This window comes from Podarcis melisellensis, assembly GCF_964234715.1.
Source record: "Podarcis melisellensis genome assembly, chromosome: 3".
NCBI classification, from domain to species: Eukaryota; Metazoa; Chordata; class Lepidosauria; order Squamata; family Lacertidae; genus Podarcis; species Podarcis melisellensis.
Genome location: NC_138530.1, coordinates 67,662,727 through 67,684,892, shown reverse-complemented (window position 1 = coordinate 67,684,892; position 22,166 = coordinate 67,662,727). Strand labels below are relative to the sequence as shown.

The 22,166-nt window shown below is 41.6% G+C and overlaps 1 protein-coding gene across 7 annotated transcripts in view; it reads right to left on the bottom strand.

Moving 5' to 3' along the window:
* The window catches only part of FAM184A (family with sequence similarity 184 member A), a 63,698-nt gene that overhangs the window by 27,864 nt on the left and 13,668 nt on the right, over positions 1-22,166 (bottom strand). For all 7 annotated transcript variants that reach the window (XR_014166840.1, XM_081905430.1, XM_081905434.1 and 4 more), the window contains 5 exons: positions 15,925-16,779; positions 9,215-9,350; positions 6,622-6,803; positions 5,919-6,116; positions 3,553-3,675 (listed from right to left, as the gene is read on the bottom strand). Coding sequence is in view for 6 of the 7 variants with exons in the window: in XM_081905430.1 (XP_081761556.1) it covers positions 3,553-3,675; positions 5,919-6,116; positions 6,622-6,803; positions 9,215-9,350; positions 15,925-16,779 (1,494 nt within the window). In the remaining variant the exon portion in view is untranslated. The remainder of the gene's footprint in view (positions 1-3,552; positions 3,676-5,918; positions 6,117-6,621; positions 6,804-9,214; positions 9,351-15,924; positions 16,780-22,166) is intronic.

The window sequence follows — 22,166 nt, the reverse complement described above, 5'->3', positions numbered from 1 at the left end:
TTCACTACTATTAAAAAACAAACATACACCAAACATTTCAAAGTCTTTTAAAAAACAGGTTATAAAATACAATATTATAGATAAGAGAAGGCTGCCAAGAGCTACTGTAATTTCAAACATGGTTGGCAATTGCAAAGATATATCCCCTATATGCTGAAGCTTTATTCATTATGCACACCAGTATTCTGCAAGAATGTAGACAGCACTGCATCCAAGCACACACAACTTGCTGTTTGAAGTCTCATGGCCTTCACCCCATCAGTATCTGGTAAGGAGACAAGCTTGTGTTTACGAGACTATACCTGTATTTTGAAATATTTCCTAAAGGATTGTATTAGTCAGGAGTTGCCAACCTTATTATTGAAGGTTTTTGTAACAGGATTTTGTGGAAGGCAATTCTTTTATAATTTTACTTTTACAAGGATTATCTCAAATAAAACTTCAGACACTTTTAACACTACATAGTGGACCCTTTGTTATATACGCTAGCAGTATATAACAGCTGCCTGCAACTGGGAATGCATGAAGAACATGCAATACAGATTACTTCCAATTATATCCGCATGAGATAGACTAGTATACATATTTTGGTTAATATTCTCTTTTTTTGTATTTGTTTGCTTATGCATAAATATCACCCTAAATTAAGCTTTCGATTCAGAACTACTGACAGTATCAATGAGGCTGAATGTGAGGAAAATGCAAATCAATAGTGTGAATAAGGAAAAATTATCCTTCCGTTTCAAGTTTTAAAACCAATAAACCATGAAGTACATGTCTCCCTTAAGAGTCTTCAAAGCAAATAGTGAACCTAGTACACAATCTCCTCCTAGAGAATGAGTAACTAACGTGCCACTTTCCGAAGTAGAACTCATATTTTGCCTGACTTGGAAGCTCTATATACCCATATCCCTTCATCCAGTGGCCTCATATACCCATCAATGTTCTTGAATATAGGAGGAATTTAATTAAACTTGAACTTTTACTCATTGTATTTTGAAAACTAGCTTGGTAAAGCTGGATTATTGTTTGTTACACAAGTAATCAATACCACCCTTTGAAAAGAGATGACTCATCTACAGTTATTTGCCTTCCACTCTGTATATATACATTTGCATATTCACTTCTCCACCAGACGGTCCACCAGCCACCACTCCAACTTCAGATTCTATTTTCTAAGAAAAGTTGTTGAATAGGTGGACAGTCTGCAGACTCAGACATACACACATACTGTCAGCTACATATAAACCTTCTTGTCTGGCTTTTTACCTGGGTATGCAGCAAGACTGAAATTGTAGTTGTGACTGAGAATCTCTGCCTAGATGTTGAAAAGGGAAATAGCATCCTTTTGATTCTTTGGCAACCTTTGATAAAATGTATAATTTGGACCAAGAATTAAGCACTCGGTCTTACATGATCGACATGGCTTTGGATTTTGTATTTCACAGCAGTACAGCACATAGCATTGGAAATTGCTTTTGTTACATGCCTGTAGTAACTCTTTGGACCTTGATCTTGGCATCATTGTGAGCATCTGAAAGATTGCTCCCAAGTGACTATATTTAGACATACATTCATCACCTCTCCCTTAGAGGTTTTATTCACAGCAAAGCAGTACAGTGGATGCTTGGGTTGTGAACGTGATCCGTGCGGGATGCACATTCACAACCCACAGAGTTCGCAACCCGCGTCTGTGCACGTATGGGTTGCGATTCAGCGTTTCTGCGCATGCGCAAAGTGCGATTTTAGAGCTTCTGCCAATGGGCGACTGCCGAAACCTGGAAGTAACCCGTTCCTGTACTTCCAGGTTTTGGCAGTCCGTAACCTTAAAAAAAGGAACCTGAAACGTCTGTAACCTGAGGTATGACTGTATGTAAATGTTGAAATAAATAAATAAATAAATAAATAAATAAATAAATAAATAAATTCATTCATTCTCCTGGGGATCCTGCCTTTGGTGACCCATGGGATCCTATTTTACTACCCTTCTTGTTCAGTGCAAATGTGGGGCCACTTTGTTCTGCAACAGTTTAGACGCTAAGAGCAGAATCTTATAAATGTCTACTCACAAGTTAAATAAATAGGACTTATGGTAGATGTGTAGAGGATTGCAGCAATAAGTAAGCAGCTTTTATTCTCAGCAGTCCCTAATCCATTTATAAGCTATTTATTAGTGTTTGTATGAAATAATGAATAATTTAATGAAATAGTTTTAAAATGACAAATTGGCTTAATTGGCTTTTTCTGGATACTGAACTATTTCTGTGACAACTTATAAGCGACATTATTATCTGAAAAACTGACATTTTAAAAATGTTAGTTTGTAACTCTGAAGCTGAGCATATAATTATTTTTTTATGAGAAGGATCAATAGTTCAATAACAGTATTTTTAAAAGAGCATCTTAAGAACGCAATAAACATTAGATTTTCCTGTTACTAACCAATATACCATCTCTATCAAGTTGTTTCAAATAAAAAGCCACTCCTTTTCAGGACTGCAAAATAGTAATTAAAAACGAATGTACAAATGAAATTACAAATAAGAAATACTTAGCACAATGTTGCTCACAAGAAATATGGTCCTCAGACTGAAACAGGTTCTCCGCCCTGGTATACTGTATGAATTGCCTTTGTTTGTATAAAAAAAGAAGCTATAATGCAGACAACCCCAAACTGCTGACCTTCAGTTGTTGACTACAACTCCCAACATCCCTTACCACTGGGCATGCTGGTTGGGGTTTGTGGGAGTTGTTGAGTCCAGCACTGGAGGGTCCCAGATTGGGGGATGCTGCTGTCATGGGTAAGATACTGAACTTGGGCCAAGAAATCCAGCTTCAAATCCCCCCAGCCACTTAGTGGTGGTCTTAGAATATTCAGGACACTATCTATCTAAATCTACATTATAGGGTTACTTTGAATGTAAAATGAGGAGAATCTATGTAAATTAACCTGAGCTCTTTAGAAGAAGGTTGGAGTATATATGCAACTACTAAGCAAAGCATTTGCATTTTTAAAAAAAAAAACTTTGGGGGAAATACAATTACTGTACATGGGAAGTTAAGAATTCTTGCTGGATTAGAGCAAGGTCAATGTAGCAAATTCTGTTTTCAACAGTGGCCACCAGATGCCTCTGGCTTTTTACAAGTAGGGCATGGAGATGACATTCTCCTCCCTGTTTGTCCCTAGTATTTGATATTCAGAGGTATGCTGCCTTTGAATATGGAGATTTCATGTTTAGCTACCCATGGCTGTTGCCACCAATATAGCTATCCTTAATAAATGTGATTAAAGCAGTCTAGTGGTCATTACCAAGTCATGACAGAAAATTCTAGCATTATCAGAGAAGAGAACATCCTTCCTTTTCTCTACACCATTCATAAAAGTCATGAATATAAGAATTATATTTTTAAAAATATATTTAAAAAGCAAAATAGAATAGAGCAAATCTTAAACATACAGCTCTAAAACACTGACTAAAGAAAATATCAGTATTGGTTAAAAGTGGTCTAATGCACATGACAGTTAGCTGATATGACTAAGCTGATTCTTGCCTCCTGATTGGATGAAGTCAGCTTGGTTGTCAGTTCTTCCCTCAGGTTTTCCAACTGCTGTCGAAGCTGATTCTTCTCGTCTTCAAAATGTATCTTCTCTTTTTCAAAGTGCTGCTCCAACTCCTTAAGAAAACGAAAAACAATAGAAATGCTGTTTAGGTTCATTAAATACTGAAGCAGGACTCATATTAGTCTCTTTTTCTAATGCTCATGGTTGTTCTATCTATTACTTATAAGACAAACAGAGGGACCTGCTGTTGACACAAATAATATTTAATAAAAGTGCTGGAAATGTTTCTCCTTTTCCCCATTCTAATGAGTCCAACATGCAGAAGAGACAGAATATTAGTAAATTTGTAACAACATCTGGACAAGTCCAAAATTAGTGTAATTCTAAACAAACAAAGGTTTGAGCCAAATATGCCATTTCATAGATGAGAGTTTTAGAAACTTCTGGTCTAATAAAAATATTTAATTTCAAGATGTTATTCTGTAGTGAAACTACCCAAACACAAGGATAAAAAATGTAAAAATTTAAGATGTCAGCCGAGGGCTTTCATGAAAGTACTGGGACTGTCAGTTTAATATTAACCTGGCCTGTTGAAAACAATGAATCAAAAACAATTACTCCCAACAGTACATACCCCCATCTCTCTCAAAAAAAGCATGGTACATCTTTCGCTAGGAAACAAATAATTAAAAAAACTAGCAAAGTTGCTACAGGGGAATTTGAGACTATTCTTGCAACCTTTAAAGAAAGAGTGGACAGCCTCTAGCCCATGGGTTGGTCTTGGCCCGTCACAGAGTACAATTTGGCCTGTGAGGCCATATCCTGAAAGAAACATCCACCTGCCCATTAGATGACATCACTGATGACATCAGCTGATGGGTTGGAGGACAGCGTTTTAAATCCTGCATCGGCTGCATGTTCTGTTGCTCAAGCAGAATTCCATGCACAGGGTTTCTGCTGATGACATTTGTTAGGTTAATCCTGGCCATTTCTCTTTACTGTATGGTATTCTAGGTCTATTCTAGCAGTTCAAAAGCACGTCAAAGTGCAAGTAGACAAACAGGTACTGCTCCGGCAGGAAGGTAAATGGCATTTCTGTACGCTGCTCTGGTTCGCCAGAAGCAGCTTTAGTCATACTGGCCACATGACCTGGAAGCTGTATGCCAGTAATGCGAGATGAGCGCCACAATCCCAGAGTCGTCCATGACTGGACCTAATGGTCAGGGGTCCCTTTACCTTTACCTATTCTAGGTCTAGTATGGAGACATACCAGGCATAGGCAAACTTGGCCCTCCAAATGTTTTGGGACTACAACTCCCATCATCCCTAGCTAACAGGACCAGTGGTCAGGGATGATGGGAGTTGTAGTCCCAAAACATCTGGAGGGCCAAGTTTGCCTGTGCCTGAGATATACACACAGAAGGCTCCCTCCATGTATACACTGCCCCCAATAGGTCCTCACCTATTACCTCAAAATGCATTTTATATACTTATTTTCTTTAAAGTGTATAAACACTCAAAGCAGCTTACAAGAACATCACAGTTTAAACCAACTCATAGTGGTAATTCAAAGAAATGAATGGATATATATGATGCCCACATTCTAACCTTACTGACGCTTACCTGTGGTCAGAAGGACAGACACAAGTAGGCCCAAAGTAACCTAGGGAGCTGCACTGAGTCAGGCTGCTGGTCCACAATGTCAAAAATTACCGGCAGTGGCTTTCCAGGTTATCAGGCAGGGCTCTCTCCTAGCCTTACCTAGAAATGCTGGGAGGTGAACCTGGATCTTCTGCATGCAAAGTACAGAGCTATGGCCCTTCCTCTCCCACCAGTGTTTGTATAACATACAAAACTGAATCAAGTAACTGATTCCTAATGGGTAGACCAGATACATACACTATACATGAACAAGAATTTGATGATTTGCAACTAGCAGAAAGTGTTCAGAAGGGAATGTTCCCAATCTTTAACTCTACATGCCCTTTCTATTGTTTTTGCTAATTTACCTGTCCTATCAATCAATGAGAGGTACAAAAGAGCCCTAGAAGTCTCTAAACAGTGTTGTAAAAGACTGCGAAAGCAAATTCTTATCTTCTTACCTGACTATTATTAGCCAATGAGAAATTGGAGAGAAATGCTGCCCATTTTTTATATAAGTAATATTAATATGCAATCTCTTCTGCTTAAAATAATTCGTATAGCTGAAAAATTTGCTACATGCTTCCTCTTGCTTTTACAAGCCTCTTACTGGTAAATATCTGGAACTAAGGTATGCTATATACTTGATTTTTTAATTCAAAATCCTTTTCATACAGCAAAACTAAGAACAGTCCTCACATTATAGTTCTCTTACCATTTGCAGTTTCTTTTTCTCCTTGTTAGCAGTGCTATGCGCTGCCTCAAGAGCAGTATGATGTTTCCATGCCAACTCCTCCAAGGTCTTAGAATGAGCCTCATTTAATTGTGCAGCCTCCCCTTCCAGCCTAGCTTGCAGTTTTATCAGCTCCTTCTCATAATATTCTCGTTGTGTTTCCCTTGCTTCATTCACTTTCTGTTAATTCAAACAAACAAACTTGAACTCATGACATCATCCATTTTTTCCACTGTAATCTTTGTCCCCGCCTATGACCTTCAATTCTGCAGCTCTACCACCATTCTCTGTCTCATACAAGACTCCACCCATATTCTCTTGGCAGCTGAAAACTCCACCTTTGCTGTAGTACTGGAAGTGTCTCAGGGACAGTGGGCCTAGAAATAAAGCATTCTGGGTGAGGCCTTGACACCCCTCTCATAAAGACCAAAGAGGTAAGTCGGCGTTGGAGCAGACATGTTTCCCTGTCCCATTAGTGATAATAGAAAATGTTTTTAAAAGGATAAACTGAGGGAGAGGGTACAGAAAATATCCCCTCCCTCAAATTCCCAGTGTTCTGTGGCCAGCGTAAAGAAGTAGGGCTTAAGAAGTGGCTCCTCCACCACAGTATTTCCTCCTACCACCCTCCACTTTAGGACTGTTGAATCGGAAGTTGTTCGTTTTGAAAAAGCATTACTTCTTTTACCTTCTCCAGTGCAAGAATTTGTTGCCTTTGTCTTTCATCCAGGCTCTGTGTTTTGCTTTGTAATAGATTTCTTTCATCTTCTAGCTGGGACAGTTTTTCCTTTAATCTAGATTTTTCTGATTCCAAATCCCTTATTGTAACTTCCTGGGTCATTTGTGTAGCTTGAAGCATTCCAATATGACCTATAAGAAAAGAAAGTATGAATTTAGAATCAGAGACACATCCAAACACAATTGTGTAAGAATGGCATCGACCATTGGCTGCGTTTAGATTATCCTATCTTGGTTTAAGAAGCATGAGTCTTTTGTTCACATGGTCTGTACCTGCAGTGCTACTTCCCTGTTCCTTTTTGTGTTGTGTTGTGGTAATTCAGAAAGTTTCCCATTATGTCTGATCTGGGAAAATATGGTTACCAGGTTCAGAACAAGCCAGGATCTTAAAACCAGGGTTTGAAGTCAGCTGAATGTCCTAACCAAAGCTGGTAACCACAGGTTATCAGTTTGGATGTTAATTGGAAATTATGGTTCCCACGGATTTCCAAGGATCGATTGCAACACACTGAGAAGGACGGAAGGAAGGGGCTGCATGTGTGGGTACAAGGCTTGTTCATATCTAGCTTTATTAAGCTGATATGATTGCCCCAATGCAGCTACGTGTTATTTAGACCACAATCCTATATACGAGGGGTCACCAAACTAAGGCCAATGGGCCGGAAGCGGCCTGTGGAGGTCGTTTGACAGGCCCACGAGCCGCCCCCAAACCGAGTTGCCCGCTCACGCAATGTACTAATCTTGCGCAGTGCAGCAAGGGGCCTCACTTCTGCGTCAGCAGAAATCGCATCTGCGCAGAGACAGACACAAAAATTGCAGGCGGGCATGCTCACACATGCAAGAGATCCGGCCCACGGAGGGATCTCCACAGGACCGATCCGGCCCAAGCAAGATAAACCTTGCTGACCCCTGCTATATACATTTACTCCTATGTAAGACCAATTGAATGTAGAATGACTTGTTTCTAAGAAAACGTGTATAGAACTTCACTGTCAGACAGACTGATCATATAACAATTTTATTATTTAATGCCACACTGCTCTTATATAAAATTCTGCCTCATTATGTATGTTGTCCAAATAAATCTTTGGGCCACAAGTGAAACCACAATGTCTTCTGAAGAGTAATCCTGTCATAGAGCATTCATAGTTAACTCATTTTATAGTTAACTCATTGACACAACTCTTGAACTGCTAAAATAAGAGGAAATCACCCTAAAAGTCCACTAAACTTTTCCACTCCCTAACACTTGCAGCCCTGGCAAATGTTGTAGTGAGCAAAGTGCAGCATACCCAGCAGTTCCCATAATTATAAAGCTTTTCTATATCTTGAATAGAGCAATCCACTAATTCTCCTTTTTTCCAGGATCCTGAACAGGCTACACTCAATAAGAGCATCAATAACAGTGCTGGGCTTGTGCACAGAAGGTTATGCCCAAAATTATTACTGTATTGAATAAAATTTCTGAAACAGATTTTGTTACTATTTTAGAGAGGTAGGGAACAATCAGCAACAGGAGTGCGTAACTGCAGGCATCTGGGCTGGATCTGGCCCATGACACAGTACCATCAAGCCGGTAACAACTCTTGGTTGCACCTTTTCACTCAATTGTGTGCCTCAGGCTAACTGTATTTCTGCGCTGGGCGGGGAGAAAAGAGTTCTAATGTGTGGACCAGCCTTCAAATTGTAAAACAGTAACAAGCCAAAAAACAGCAAGGCAATCCATGAAAAATTATGCCATAATAAATGTGTAAGTTTTCAAAACGTCACAAGATTCAGTTGTTTTTGCTGCAAGAGGTACCTCTTTGGAAATTATAAAAGTTAATTAAGAGAGAATACAAGACTTCACACTGAGTGTTTTGGAGTCTCTCAGTATGTATGTTTGCATTATATATTCAAGAGTTTAACAATGATTTTTTCCCACTCTATTTCACATATATGCTAGAAAGTTCGAAATTTAAGACAGCGGGGTAAGGAAGCTCTGGCCTGCAGGCCAAATTAGACACATGAGGCCATTACGCCCCAAACCAAACATATCTGCTGTACACCAGACATAATATGTGACACCAGGTATGGGGCAGGTAAAAGCTGCAAAGAACAACTGGGAACTTAAAGTGTGCTCCCAATTGTTCCTTGGTAAGCAGCACCCCTTGACAGTGCCAATAATTTGATGATTTGTGCTGGTGGATAAAATGATTTGTGCTGAAGGATAACTTATCTGAAGTTGTCACCCAATGTCATAATGATATCAGGGGACTGACATCTGGGCAGCCCTGCCTACTTGTTGTAGTGACCTGTGGGTTGGTGGGAGAAGTGAGAAACTACCTGGCCTGGGCTGCTACATTCCCATCACTCCACTTGATATAAGTAAAGTCTAGCAATAACAAAAGAGTTATACTATAAGCTTTTCAATTCATCATTTAAAGGTTATAAAGGCTTTGTATAAAACAGGCTTTTTGCATTAAACTAGTGAACAAAAACATTCTGAATATATACTTAAGGTAGATTACATACAAAGCACATAAAAACATATGCACACATACTGGCTTTTAGTACTAGATCTGTGGCCTGTTGCTGTAAACGTTCTCTAGCAGCTGCTAGTTCACTTTCAACCTCTTTGTGTTTGCTTAACAATGACATTTCCTCATCTTTGACATCATCCAACTGTTTCTGAAGAGCCTAAGAGAAGAGAAAACCATATTAAAAGGACAAAGTAATGCTTTTTAAATGGGACAACTATGAATGAAATCTACCAATTTATAAAACAAAGGCTGCTAGCAACTTTCTTGCCTGGACATTCTTGCAGTGCTTTAGTCACAAAAGTCTGTGAGCCTCTTGCATACAAGCCTGATGTACCAATGTGTCTAATAATTAATCCCTCCACAATCAACGCAAAAAACAATACAATGTTAAATGTAACCCTTTCCTTTTACATTTGATGTGGCTGGGTGGGTGTACAGGCCCACAAGCCTCACACTCCATGATGAAAACAACACACACACACACACACACACACACACGGAAGCAAACAAAAATACTAAAACAGCAACATGACAAACAATCATGTTCATAATAAGATAATATGAAAAATAGAAGACATTTTTCTGAATGGAAAGAAGGGACCAGATAGGCTTCCACCATCAGGAGGGCTGTGTTCTAAGTACTCATCAAGCACAACTCAGGTGGTGCATTTTTAAATTATATGGCCATACAGATAAGTCAGAATAAATGTTCTAGTAATAGTATCCCTTTTTCAAGCCTTAAAGCTAAGTTAGATGACAGTCATAGAAAATTGATAAGTGCTTAAAGTGCACAGAGACAGAAGACTGAAAATGCCATTGTACTAAATATTAATGACTGCATTATTTAGCACAATATATATCAAATTTGCAGGAAGAATGGCAAGAAGAACCACTTCTTAGTCTTCGGGGCTGGGGGAGGTAAGTAAATCAACATTTAAAACATGCATTTAGTCCCATGTGGAATAAAAGCAAGAGAATTGGCTAAGAACTGTCAATTGATAACTACGGTAATTAGAAAAAGATGTTCAAGAACTATTAGAGTTCATGACTACGCCACAGAAGTGAGATTTCAGTGAGGCAGTCTACATAAAATGAAAAGAAGAAAGCTAGAATACCAATTTAAGTTTTGAGGTAAGGATAGAAGAGGTTTTAGTAACTTTTAGTCACAAGAAGCAAAATCCACCAAAGTCTCATAATCCATTATTGGATACAAAATAGGTTAAATTGCAAAAAAGTTTATTATTAATATTATTCACTATGGTAAATTTACATACAGTGGTGCCTCGCAAGACGAAATTAATTCGTTCCGCAAGTCTTTTCGTCTTGCGAGTTTTTCGTCTTGTGAAGCACGGTTTCCCATAGGAATGCATTAAAAATCAATTAATGCGTTCCTATGGAAACCGAACCGCCTTCAGACCAGGTCTGGGGACAGTCTGTCCCCCGACCTCTTCTGAAGGCTGGCGGGGGCGAAAGTCTTTGCTTCCCCCCCACCTGCCTTCCCGGGACAGCGGAGACTTTTCCGCTGTCCCGGGGCGATCTTAAAATGCTGGCGGGCGGCAGCGAAGGCTTCGCTGCCGCCCGCCATTATTTTAAAAGCCCCTGGGACAGTGAGACTTTTCCGCTGTCCCGGGGCGATCTTAAAATGCTGGCGGGCGGCAGCGAAGGCTTCGCTGCCGCCCGCCATCATTTTAAAAGCCCCCGGGACAGCGAGACTTTTCCGCTGTCCCGGGGCGATCTTAAAATGCTGGCAGCGCTGCCTTTTCCGCTCTCCCAGAAAGGCAGGCAGGGGAGAGCAAAGACTTTTGTCCCCCGCCCGCCTATGGAAGAGGTCCCTCTTCCGAAGGCGGGCGGGGGGGGGCAAAAGTCTTTGCTCCCCCCCGCCTGCCTTCAAAAGCCGTCCGGGATAGCGGGAAGCGCTTCCCTGCTATCCCGGACCGCTTTTAAAATGCTGGCGGTGGGGAGCAAAGCCTTTCGCCCCCGCCGGCCTTCCTGGACCTCTTCTGAAGTCCGGAGGGGGGGGAAAGGCTTTGCTCCCCACCGCCAGCATTTAAAAGAGGTCCCCGAGATTTCCCTATGGGCTTTCGTCTTGCGATGCAAGCCCATAGGGAAAATCGTCTAGCGAAGCGTCGCAAAAACCGAAAAACCCTTTCGTCTTGCGGGTTTTTCGTCTTGCGAGGCATTCGTCTTGCGGGGCACCACTGTACCACCCTTCATGCATGGATCTCAGAGTGGTTCACAAGATAAAAACACAACATTCATAATAAAAACAAGAACAAAACTAAAACAAAACAATAACTCCCCTCCCCCTATCCGCTTCTTAGTTACACTTCAAAATACAGTGGTACCTTGGTTTAAGAACAGCTTAGTTTATGAACAACGTGGATTAAGAACGCTGCAAAGCCGGAAGTAGGTGTTTTGGTTTGTGAACTTTGCCTTGGAAGCAGAACATGTTTCGCTTCCTGTTGAGTTTGTTCCATTTGTAAATTGAGTCTCCCGCTGTTATGGGAAAGCACACCTTGGGTTAAGAATGCTTTGGTTTAAGAACAGACTTCCGGAACGGACTAAGTTTGTAAACCAAGGTACCTCTGTAACCATCCCATCCCAGGAGAGTAACTCTTTTGGCATGCATGTCTAGTTTATGTGCTCATCTGTTCAAAACAATGGAGAACCCAGTAGAAGGGCAACAACCTTTTACCATGGAAGAGAGTGAGAATGTGACTGCAAGTTCACACAGACAGTGCTAAACCATGTTTTTTCATAATATGTGACTAGGATGCAGAGGATCAAAAGATATTTTTTGAGTTCACTCCATTGCAGCCCCCTATGTAGCATCTAAAAGCCACTCCTTTGGGTAAGGGCAATGCTCTTATAAAAGGTAAAGGTAAAGGACCCCTGGACAATTAAGTCCAGTCAAAGACGACTATGGGGTTGTGGTGCACATCTCGGTTCAGACCAAGGGAGCCAGAGTTTGCCCACAGACAGCTTTCTGGGTCATGTGGCCAGCATGACTAAACTACTTCTGGCGCAATGGAACACTGTAATGGAAACCAGAGTGCACAGAAATGCCGTTTACCTTCCTGCTGCAGCAGTACCTATTTATCTACTTGCACTGTTGTGCTTTTGAACTGCTAGGTTGCCAGTAGCTGGGGCAGAGCAATGGGAGCTCACTCTGTTGCACGGATTTGAACCACTGACCTTCCGATCAGCAAGCCCAAGTGGCTCAGTGGTTTAGACCAGTGTTTCCCAACCTTTTTTGGGCAAAGGCACACTTGTTTCATGAAAAAAATCTCGAGGCACACCACCATTAGAAAATGTTTAAAAAATTAACTCTGTGCCTATATTGACTATATATAAAGTAACTCTCTTTAATAGGAATCAAATAAACACAAAGAAAGTATTTTATAATTACTTTATTATGAAATAGTAAGTAAACAGAAATATGAAAAATTATAAAATACTTTATTCAGTGCGCAACCTGGGCCTGTTTGGCTGAACACAAAGCTGATATTCTGGCTGGAATCGAAGAAAGACACACACGTAGCTCTTCGTCAACAGCTCTCAGTCTCTCTCTGTATTTAGTTTTTATAGCAAATGAAGGAAGAGTAAGCAGGCTGGGGTGGGTTAAGTAAGGGCTGAAAGTGCCTAGATGAAGTGGGGGAAGCTAGAGAGGAGGTACATTCTGACGTTTGAGGATAGACTAGGTTCTTTATGTGAATGATAGGTGAGTTATTTGACAGATCGAACTGAGAGCAAGGTGTGGCTTGTGTAGCTGGGGTGGACATGAATGTTTGGGGTGCAAACCCCAGGCCGGCCAGGTCCGAGGGGGGGCAGGGAGAGACGGGCCTGCCTGCCTCTGCCTGCGCTGTGGTGTGTTTTGCCCCGACCGACGGACGGACCGACCTGCCAGCTGTCTCCGCAGTAGCAGCGCGGACTGGAGCTCCGTCATTCTCCCCGCCGGTGCCCGGGGAGGGGAGTGTGGGGCGGCCGCTGTGGAAGCGACGGCGTGCTCCTCCTCCTCTTGCCGGGCTAGAGCCAGCCGGCTAGCGCTCGCCCCTCCTTGCTCGAGCCGACCCCGCCGCCGGGGGCCTTCCCGTCCTCTCAGCGGCGCCGCCTCGCGTCCCTCGTCCGGGGGTTGGAAGGGGGCTGGGGGGGGAGTAAGGGGGCGAGGGGGAGCAGCTGCCGCCGCTCCTGAGGAGATTCTGAGCGGTGGCGGGCGACGCGTGGCGGAAGAGGAGGGGTCCCGCCAGCCCCGCGTTTCTCTCTCTCTCTCCCTCACGGAAACCTTCCCCTCAGCTTCTGCTGCTTTTTCTCTTCTTTCCCTCTTCCTTTTTTTTTTTTTTAAAAAAATGAAAAATCTTTCCTTTCTCTCTTTTCCAGCCCCCCTCCCCTCTTCACGGAATTTCACTGCACTCGGGCGCCGCGGCGCGCAGGCGCACTGCTCGCTCCTCTTTCCGCGCAGGCGCCTTCTCTCGCTCTTTCGCCTCCTTTTCTTTCTCTCTCGATGGTCTGCCGACAAAGGAGCGAGGGAGGCGCCCGCCATGTTTGGATTTGCATCCAGCAGGAGATGCCGCCGCCGCCCCGCCTCTCGCCGCCCGACTCGCCCGCCTCCCTCCCACGGAACACCGGTTCGGAAACACTGGTTTAGACCACAGTACCACCCGCTCCCTTTTGTTCTCTTACCATGGCAATGGCGCCTACCTGTGAGGTCCTGGAACTGAGTTCCAGTGAGTTCAAGCTGAAAAAAAAAAGTCCTGGGTCAGGGGACCTCCTAAAATGGTGTCCAAAGTGAAGCTGGTGGCTTCAAGCTGAGGCTGGGAAATTGGTGGGGTGGTATCCAGTGCTCCCATTCCAGAAGTGCAAGAGATGTGTGCTGGTTGAACAGAACTTTTTATTCCTCTTCTCCCCTGCACTTCCCAACCTTAAAATCAGCTTTGGAGGATTAGGAGACTTTACAGAGAAGATTTGGGAAGCATGGGGTGGAGGAGGAGAAACATCAGCAGAACTCCACGGGCACTGCTTTGGATACAACCCCAAATTTGTTGCATCAATATAAGTGCCATCTGCTTGCCCAAGGGGTCCCTGGATCAAAGCCACCAATTTTAACTGTTAATTACTTCATATTGTCATTTGCTTTCACTGTTAGAGGAAAATCTACTGTAGTTTCACCTGGAAAAACTGTATCATAGTTTTGGATATAAACTTGAACCAGTGCCATATTTAAATGTTTCACCCTCTAAATCTACTGTAAGGTGAGGAAGGCAACGTGTTTCTGCAGCTAGCACAGCAACAAGCCCTTCAGCAATCTAAAGTCCCAAAGGCAGCAGGAAGGAATATCCATCCTCAAAAAACATCAGTATGGTAAAGCAGAAAATAGAATGACTGGATCCTTTATATCAGGAATGGCCAACTGTGCTCCTTTAGTAGGAGTCATCCTGCTGTTTGCCTCAACCTGTCCCCATCTCAGCATCTGGTGGCCTGAGAGAGAGAGAGAGAGAGAGAGAAGCAGTACATGACTGAATATTAACAGAAGGGCACGTGAGGAATTTCTCTATTTAAGGTGGGGAGTGTTGGAAGTGCAGCTAACTCAGAAACAGAAGCTTTCATGGGACTTTTTTTGCCTGGGTTATGCAACTTCCCAAGCAATCTAATGTGAAAGTAGGGTTACCCATGCCAAAACAGTTATGTGAAACTTCTAAAATAGCAGTACTGCATCCTTCTTGAGTGCTAAGTTGAGGGATTCCCAAGAGGCTTCTGCATTTAGGGTCATTATGAAGGCTAATATGCAGATATGTTCCATGCACTGCTTTTGGTTTGGGCAGTACTACTTCTCAGACAACTTACAAGGGAAATAGCAGTGCCCAAGTGAACAGCACCCCACAAGGCACTACTGAGACTCATCTTGAATGTCCTCACCTTTTACACTGAGAGGGCACCTGCCAATTTCAGCATGGGGGGTATGAACCTTGCTCTGAAGGTGTCTGGATCTCATGTTGTTTGGTAAGGAAGCGTCTGGTACAACATATGAAAGAAGTTGACGATCACAGCTTAAAACCTCACAAGTAAGTAACTCAAAATTATTTATATGTTTTGGATACAACCGTATCATCAATTAGCTTCACATCTTTTTCATTTATTTCAACTAAACTTGTGTGTAAGTAAATGAACAAAGTAGGTATTTTTATAAACACCTATCTTTGCACAACTTTTACAACCTAAATACCAAAAGCAGCAGAGTCAATATTAGTTTCCATATAGTAAGGGACAAAATCAACCAAAGTTTGACATTCCCCATCTGACTCAGATAAGAAACCAAAGGCCACTTCAAAACGTTTTACCTGTTTGTTTGTTTGTTTGACAAAGAAACTACTTTTGTGTAGAAAGAAGTTAAAACTGTTAGCTAAACTTCATGCACACATAAATTATTTCCTTGCATATTCAATATATGGAACACCCAGTAGAACACTCTATCCCTTAACTATACACAGAAGCATTGTAATGCTTTTCACTACGTGTAACCACTTTGTGTTGAGGAAAAGCCCAGCAACTGAGTCTTTGAGGTCCAGTATGCAATAAGTCATTTATCATGTATATAGAAAAGATGTGAAACAGCCAAGTGGTAGTGACAAAGATTTGAAACTTCACAATCAACATACAAATGGTGAACCGTTATTACTTCTTACAGGTTACATTACTTTTGTTCTAAACAAATAATGTAACAATTCTCATCTCACCTGCACATTGTTTTCTGCTGTGTTGAGTGCTACTTGAAGTTTCTGACATTTTTCTCGTAGACCACCTGCTTCATCCTGTACCATCTGTAATTCAGTCTTAAGCTTTCCCAGGTTTTTTCGTAAAACAGATTCTTGGCTTTGAAACTCCTTTCTTAGTTCTATTTCCTTCTCTTTGCAGGTCTTCAGGCTTTCAGCCGTAAATAGCTGCGACCTTTTCATAGTATCAAGTTCATGCTCATAGAAAGATTGAGCTTTGCTGAGTTTACCTTCATAGTCCTCAATTAGCTTTTTTCTTTCCACTCTTAGCTCTTCAACTTTGGCATTCAGTTCTTCCACATCCCGCCTGTGTAATTCTTCTAACTTTTCCTGTCCCTTATTTAAAGTAGCATTCTGGTTCTGATGGGTCTTTACAAGTTCCTGGACCTCAAGTCTATGTGTAGCTCTTAGTTCTTCAAGAGCTGAACGTTTATCCTTTTCCAACTGTACTTGTAATTGTATAAAACTCCGCAACCTCTCCTCAAACTTCTTTCTAATTTCTTCTACTTCCCGTGACATAGTTACTACACGCTGAACATGCTGAGCTTCTGCACAAAGTTGCATATCCTCAACTCTGTCTTTATATGCTTCAAACTCAGTTAAAGCTTGATGCTTCATCTTTTTATGATCTTCCAATGACTCTTCTAAAACCTGGATTTTTCTTTTGAGATCCATTTCCTCAGAAACTTTACTCTTATACTGCAGAATCTTTTCTCTGGTTTCTGCAATAATTTGTTGGATTTCTTCTTCATGAGCATCTTTGAGGGCTTGAATAGCAGCCTCATGTTCATCATTCTTTGTGTTCAAAGCATATATTACCTGCACAAATACACATATAAAAGATTACTTCCTTACTCAGAAAAAAGAATTTCAAAATAATCTGACAGGACACTTTGTGGCATGGTACTGAATGCCACATGTCATTAAAAGTGATGTTTTATCGTGCTATTAAAATGACAGCAAGTACAAAGAATACATTAATATTAAAGAATAAGTACATTAAGTTAGCAAAAGCAAAAAAGGCTTGACTTCTTTTTGTGATAAAGGTAAGCAGGAATGCCAGCAAAACATTTTGGAACTAAACCATACCTATCAATTACATTTACAAATTTCATTATATGTCTTTGTTTAGCTAAAATATACACATATGGAACATCTCTCTTCCTCTGTGCCTACTTGTCCCTTAATATCAAGCAGAGACACCTTCCTAGAGACCCCTTTTGGAAAGGGAGTGATGGGGACTCTGACCACAGCTTCTCAAGGGTGGTCAGAATCCTTTGGAGTCATCTAATCTGGGGTGCAGAGAAGACTGGCTATTGGCCAATTTATGATGGACCAGTTATTGCCTCCTGGTTGCTGGGACTCTTGCAAAGAATGCTGGAATAAGTTGACCAAGATTGATCCTGTGTTCTCAGGCAAGAGTACATACTTATAATCACACCAAATAAATATGTTATTCCAAAACTTTCTACTCACAAGGCTCACTTGAGATGGTTGAAAATTACTAAGGCACTCCAGTCACAAAATGGTGGTGCAAAGAAAGAGCCTGTCACAAAATTGGGGGGGGGGAGGCAAAGGAAAACACCTGGCATAAACCACTAGCAATCACTGGCATCCTTTTCTGCTGATATTCAATCTAGCTTTGAAAACTGCTAAATTCTTTGCCACAGCTTTTCGCTTGTAGCAAAGATTTACATAGGTCAGCTTTCCATATGCTGAGTACAGACATTTGCTCTGGAGATAGTAGGACAGTCTCCCCATGTTAGGGCTTCTAAGTGGCCAGTGCTTTTTCTTTTTTCCTCTCCCCACCTCTGCATGTCCCTGAAATTATTTTTTACACATCTTCTGAAATATCTCCATTCACACTCAATTTGTGCCTATTCCCCCCCCCCCAAAAAAACCATGTTTCTTTCTTCCCTCCTCTTTTTAGATTTCTTAAACATGACTCCTGGACATTTTTCCTCAGAGGCCTTGTTCCTCTTTAACCAACAAACTTCTTTTCCATCCTAGCCACCTCTACCTAGCTTGCAAGGAGCTGCTGGTGCTAGCATGGGTCAAACTAAAACATTTGCCAAACACAGCTAGGGAGCAGAGAAGGCAAGTAAGAGACACTCAACAGCATGTGGCACTGAGATCCACCTGAAAATGGCTCAGGGTTTACTAGCGGGTCCCACTGATTGGCACAATCCATCACAACACTTAAACATGCTTAAACACACCAATTTCAGTGGGCTTCAGTAAATCAACTATGGCCACCCAAGCCTGGTTTTGTGTTGATTTGTAACCAGTCCTGTTTCTAATATTCATCTAAAAGACAACTTTGGATGAAACAAAAATGCAACCCTACAGACATCATTTGCAACTGTGTGTGTGTGTTTAAAGGTATGTGAGGGTACCAACGAGGCTTTCTTCCTGCAGCTTGTAGATTTTGGCAGGAGAGAGGTCTTGGTCAAGACCATAGCAGAAGTGGAACCATTGTACCAAATGGTGTTACTCAGAAGAAGTGCTTTTCAGTAGTTTCCCCTCCCCTCTGCAAACCCCTGAACCACCCATGCCAAATCTATTCTGGAGGGTCTTCCAACACACTGGAGTATATTTTGGGAGTGAGGGCTGTAGGGCAAGTGAACAAAAATTGCTTTCCATATCTGAGTGACACCCCCCCCCAAAAAAACACCCAAAGAGTTTAAACTTCCCCATATGGGTAGGGTTGACATATTTCAAAAAGTTAAAGAAATGACACCTAAAATTTGTTGAGCTTTTTATTAGAAACCCCCCAAAATTATTAAGCTTTTTTTTTACAAAAAATGTGAAAATATCACAATTTTTCAACTGACTTCCTACGATTCAGAACAAAGCACCACATTTTGGAAATTCCCCATGAACATCAATGCCACCTTTGAAATCCCAGTAATGGCAGCCCTATGCTAGGTTCCTAATAAAAATAACCCTTACATGCCTATTTTTTTAACTGGCATATTTGAAAATGAGGTATTCAACATCATGTCTGATTTGCATTCAATAGATCTGTGTTCAGTTGGAGTCCAAAAGAAAGATGGAGAGCCTTGAAGAGACTGGAGGTGCAGCAGGGCTTTGTTTACGCTGCTTAGCCTCCCTAACAGCTGATGTGAGGGGTAGCACAGCAGCAGCTACTGACACTGCTTTTCCATTCATCCTACAGCCTCCTGCCAGCCCCCAGAGCTTTAATTCTAGTTGTTTATATTTTTGAACACAGTATTTTCAGATTGGATTGAAGAAAAAGCGAAAGAGAGAGCATTTAAAGGGTGCTCCCCACTTTACACAATTTCACTTATGTGTGCAGGGGCCCAGAACATAACCCCCACATAAGTGGCAAATGGCCTCTACAGTAGTTTAAAAAATGCATTGTGTTGGACAAAAAGAAGTAAGAACAGTGCAAAGATTGCACCAGACAAGAATGGAAAAACTGTTCAGTTTGTGATCTGCTCTGTATATCAGACTTTTAACATAGACAAAGATTGCTTTAATATGGTAAGAAACACAAACGCAGCTGGGCCACTCATGATGCAAGCCTCCCCCAAAGAGATATTAAGAACAATTTCATTTCTGATAGGCAACTTTTTTCCACCTCACTTCAGTTCTTACACATTAGCCCTGCAGGAAAGAAAATACTCCCAAGTATTTTTTTTCTCAACCCTAACAAAAAGGAACGATAAAAGCATGCACTGTATAATTTAACAACCTTGAGTAGTCTAGCCATTATAAAAAAAAGAGAGAGAGAGAGAGAGAGAGAGAAATAAAATGGAAGACATTTCTTATCGGAGGCTGTGCTCCTCAATGCCCTTTCTTCATGAAACCCCTTGTTTATTTCAGAAGCACTGGCACATTTATTTAAATAATGCAGCTATTAATTTTTGAAAAACCTGACTCACAGCCTTTCCTTGGTAAGCCTACACTGTGCCTTCCCAAGTGTGGGAAGGGAGCCACCAAACACCAAGGTTGCAGAATGAGCCAGTGGCTTCAAGTTCCTAGCTTTTCAGAAGTAGTCCACAGTCCAACTCCTTACCAATATACTTTAAGCTGGGTGAAACCTGAACAGGTACTGCTTTGCCTTGCTACCCATCCTTTGAGGCATTAACCTTAGAGACTTAAAACTTATGGGAAATGAGTGACCAAATACATACATCAGAGGTACCAATCCTCCAATTTCCCATGGCTGGCCGGTACAATAATAATCAGATTCATGGCTGACCATTGTCATGAAGATATACATTTCAATGCTACGGTGGAGGATGAAAAGTAGTATGTAAAGTTTAAACAAAGGAGGGAAATGTTGCTAGTGTATATAATTATAATGTATTTAATACTTCTAAATGGTTTTAATTTTGTGAACAACATTGGGAGGGGTTGCACTAGACAGGCTAAAAATTTAGACTGTCATATGCCTTGGGATGAGTCTATACAAACTGGTTTAGATGTCTGAACATTTATTGCAGTCAAAAGCCTTAGGACTCTCTCCCGCCTTGTTTGGCAGAAAAACAATTTTTACTCCAGAGCAGATGGCATATTCTTGCATGATCAACTGTAGACGGACCATTATCTGCTGCTAGCAATCTCATCAACATGATGCTCTTTTCATCCTGACTAAATCCTATGTGTTGTCCTGCCTATACAGTGGTACCTCGGGTTAAGAACTTAATTCGTTCTGGAGGCCTGTTCTTAACCTGAAACTGTTCTTAACATTAAGCATCACTTTAGCTAATGGGGCCTCCCGCTGCTGCCGCACCGCCAGAGCACAATTTCTGTTCTTATCCTGAAGCAAAGTTCTTAACCAGAGGTACTATTTCTGGGTTAGCGGAGTCTGTAGCCTGAAGCGTATGTAACCCGAGGTACCACTGTAACTGCTAGATCATACCAACCAGGATTTTTTTCAGCCAGAACTCAACGGAACTCAGTTCAGCCACCTCTCAGGCAGGCACCATTGCCATGCTAAGAGAATGAGGAAAGTGCTCACGGTGAGTTCTGGCACCTCTTTTTCTAGAAAAATAGCACTGATACCAACCATAGGGTAAGATGCTGAGGTGTACACGCAGCTATGCCTCAACAGCATACCAAAATATTTACCATAGTGCTACTTTTTATTTATTAAATTTCTATCTGGCATTTTATCTGCTGCTTTGCATGACATCTTCAGGGGAAGAAAAGACTAAGGAGACAATCCAGAATGGAGTCCCTAAGATGGTTGAATGGTATCTTGTACGCCTCCTTCCAGCAACTCCTGCAGCCAAGCTAAAGTTTTGCTCTGCTTTCCTTTGGTCCATATCAGTGAGGCAAAGAGAAGGATTTTGTCATCTGGTCAGCCCAGAACCTCCAAACACACTACCCAGGCAAAAACAATGTGGAAGGCAGCAGTTACAAGTTACCAGTCTCTGCAGCAACAGCAGGTGCTGTGATTCTCCAGCAATGTGACTTCACCCCAGAGGCACACTCCATTGTCTCTTGACACAGACAGATGCCAATAACAAATCCTGCCTTTCCTCCAAAGAAGTGCAGGGTGGCAAATATGTCCATACTATAAACAATACAATTAAATCTTCTTTAAAAATTTAAAATTGTGTTGCGTTAGTACTGGAGTATCATAGCCTTGTCAAGACTACACCATGCACCATGGTATTCCACAGCTCTTGTAGCCTAGCTTTGGATAGACCTTCATGTAGGTCCAAGCCCCAACAGCCTGAATACAGGAATCACTTGGGAATCTGGCTTCTCTATACAGAGATTTGAGGCATTTATCACTGGTAATACTGAATACAGTACTGTTCATGCAGGATTCTTGTGCTCAGAGAGCAATAAAATTGCAGCTAGAACATGACTTCATTATGTGGTACAGAGGCTCCATACTTTGTGTAACACACACACACAGAGAGAGAGAGAGAGAGAGAGAGAGAGAGAGAGAGAGAGAGAGAGAGACCTACAACACACTCTGGTATCTACGTAACTTGTGATATAGAACAGATGTAGTTGTATTTTCATTTCCACTATTTTCAGTCATTTGCAATTCAAATCCACAGAGAATGCTACATTCTTGATAAAAAGATTACAACCCTACATGAAATTTTTTGCAGCTACTGAAATAATAAATGGAATGACAGACAACCACAGAGCTCACTCTATTTAACCTTTGATACAACAAGCTACTGAACAAAAGATTTTTTTTATTCCCTGTGCCT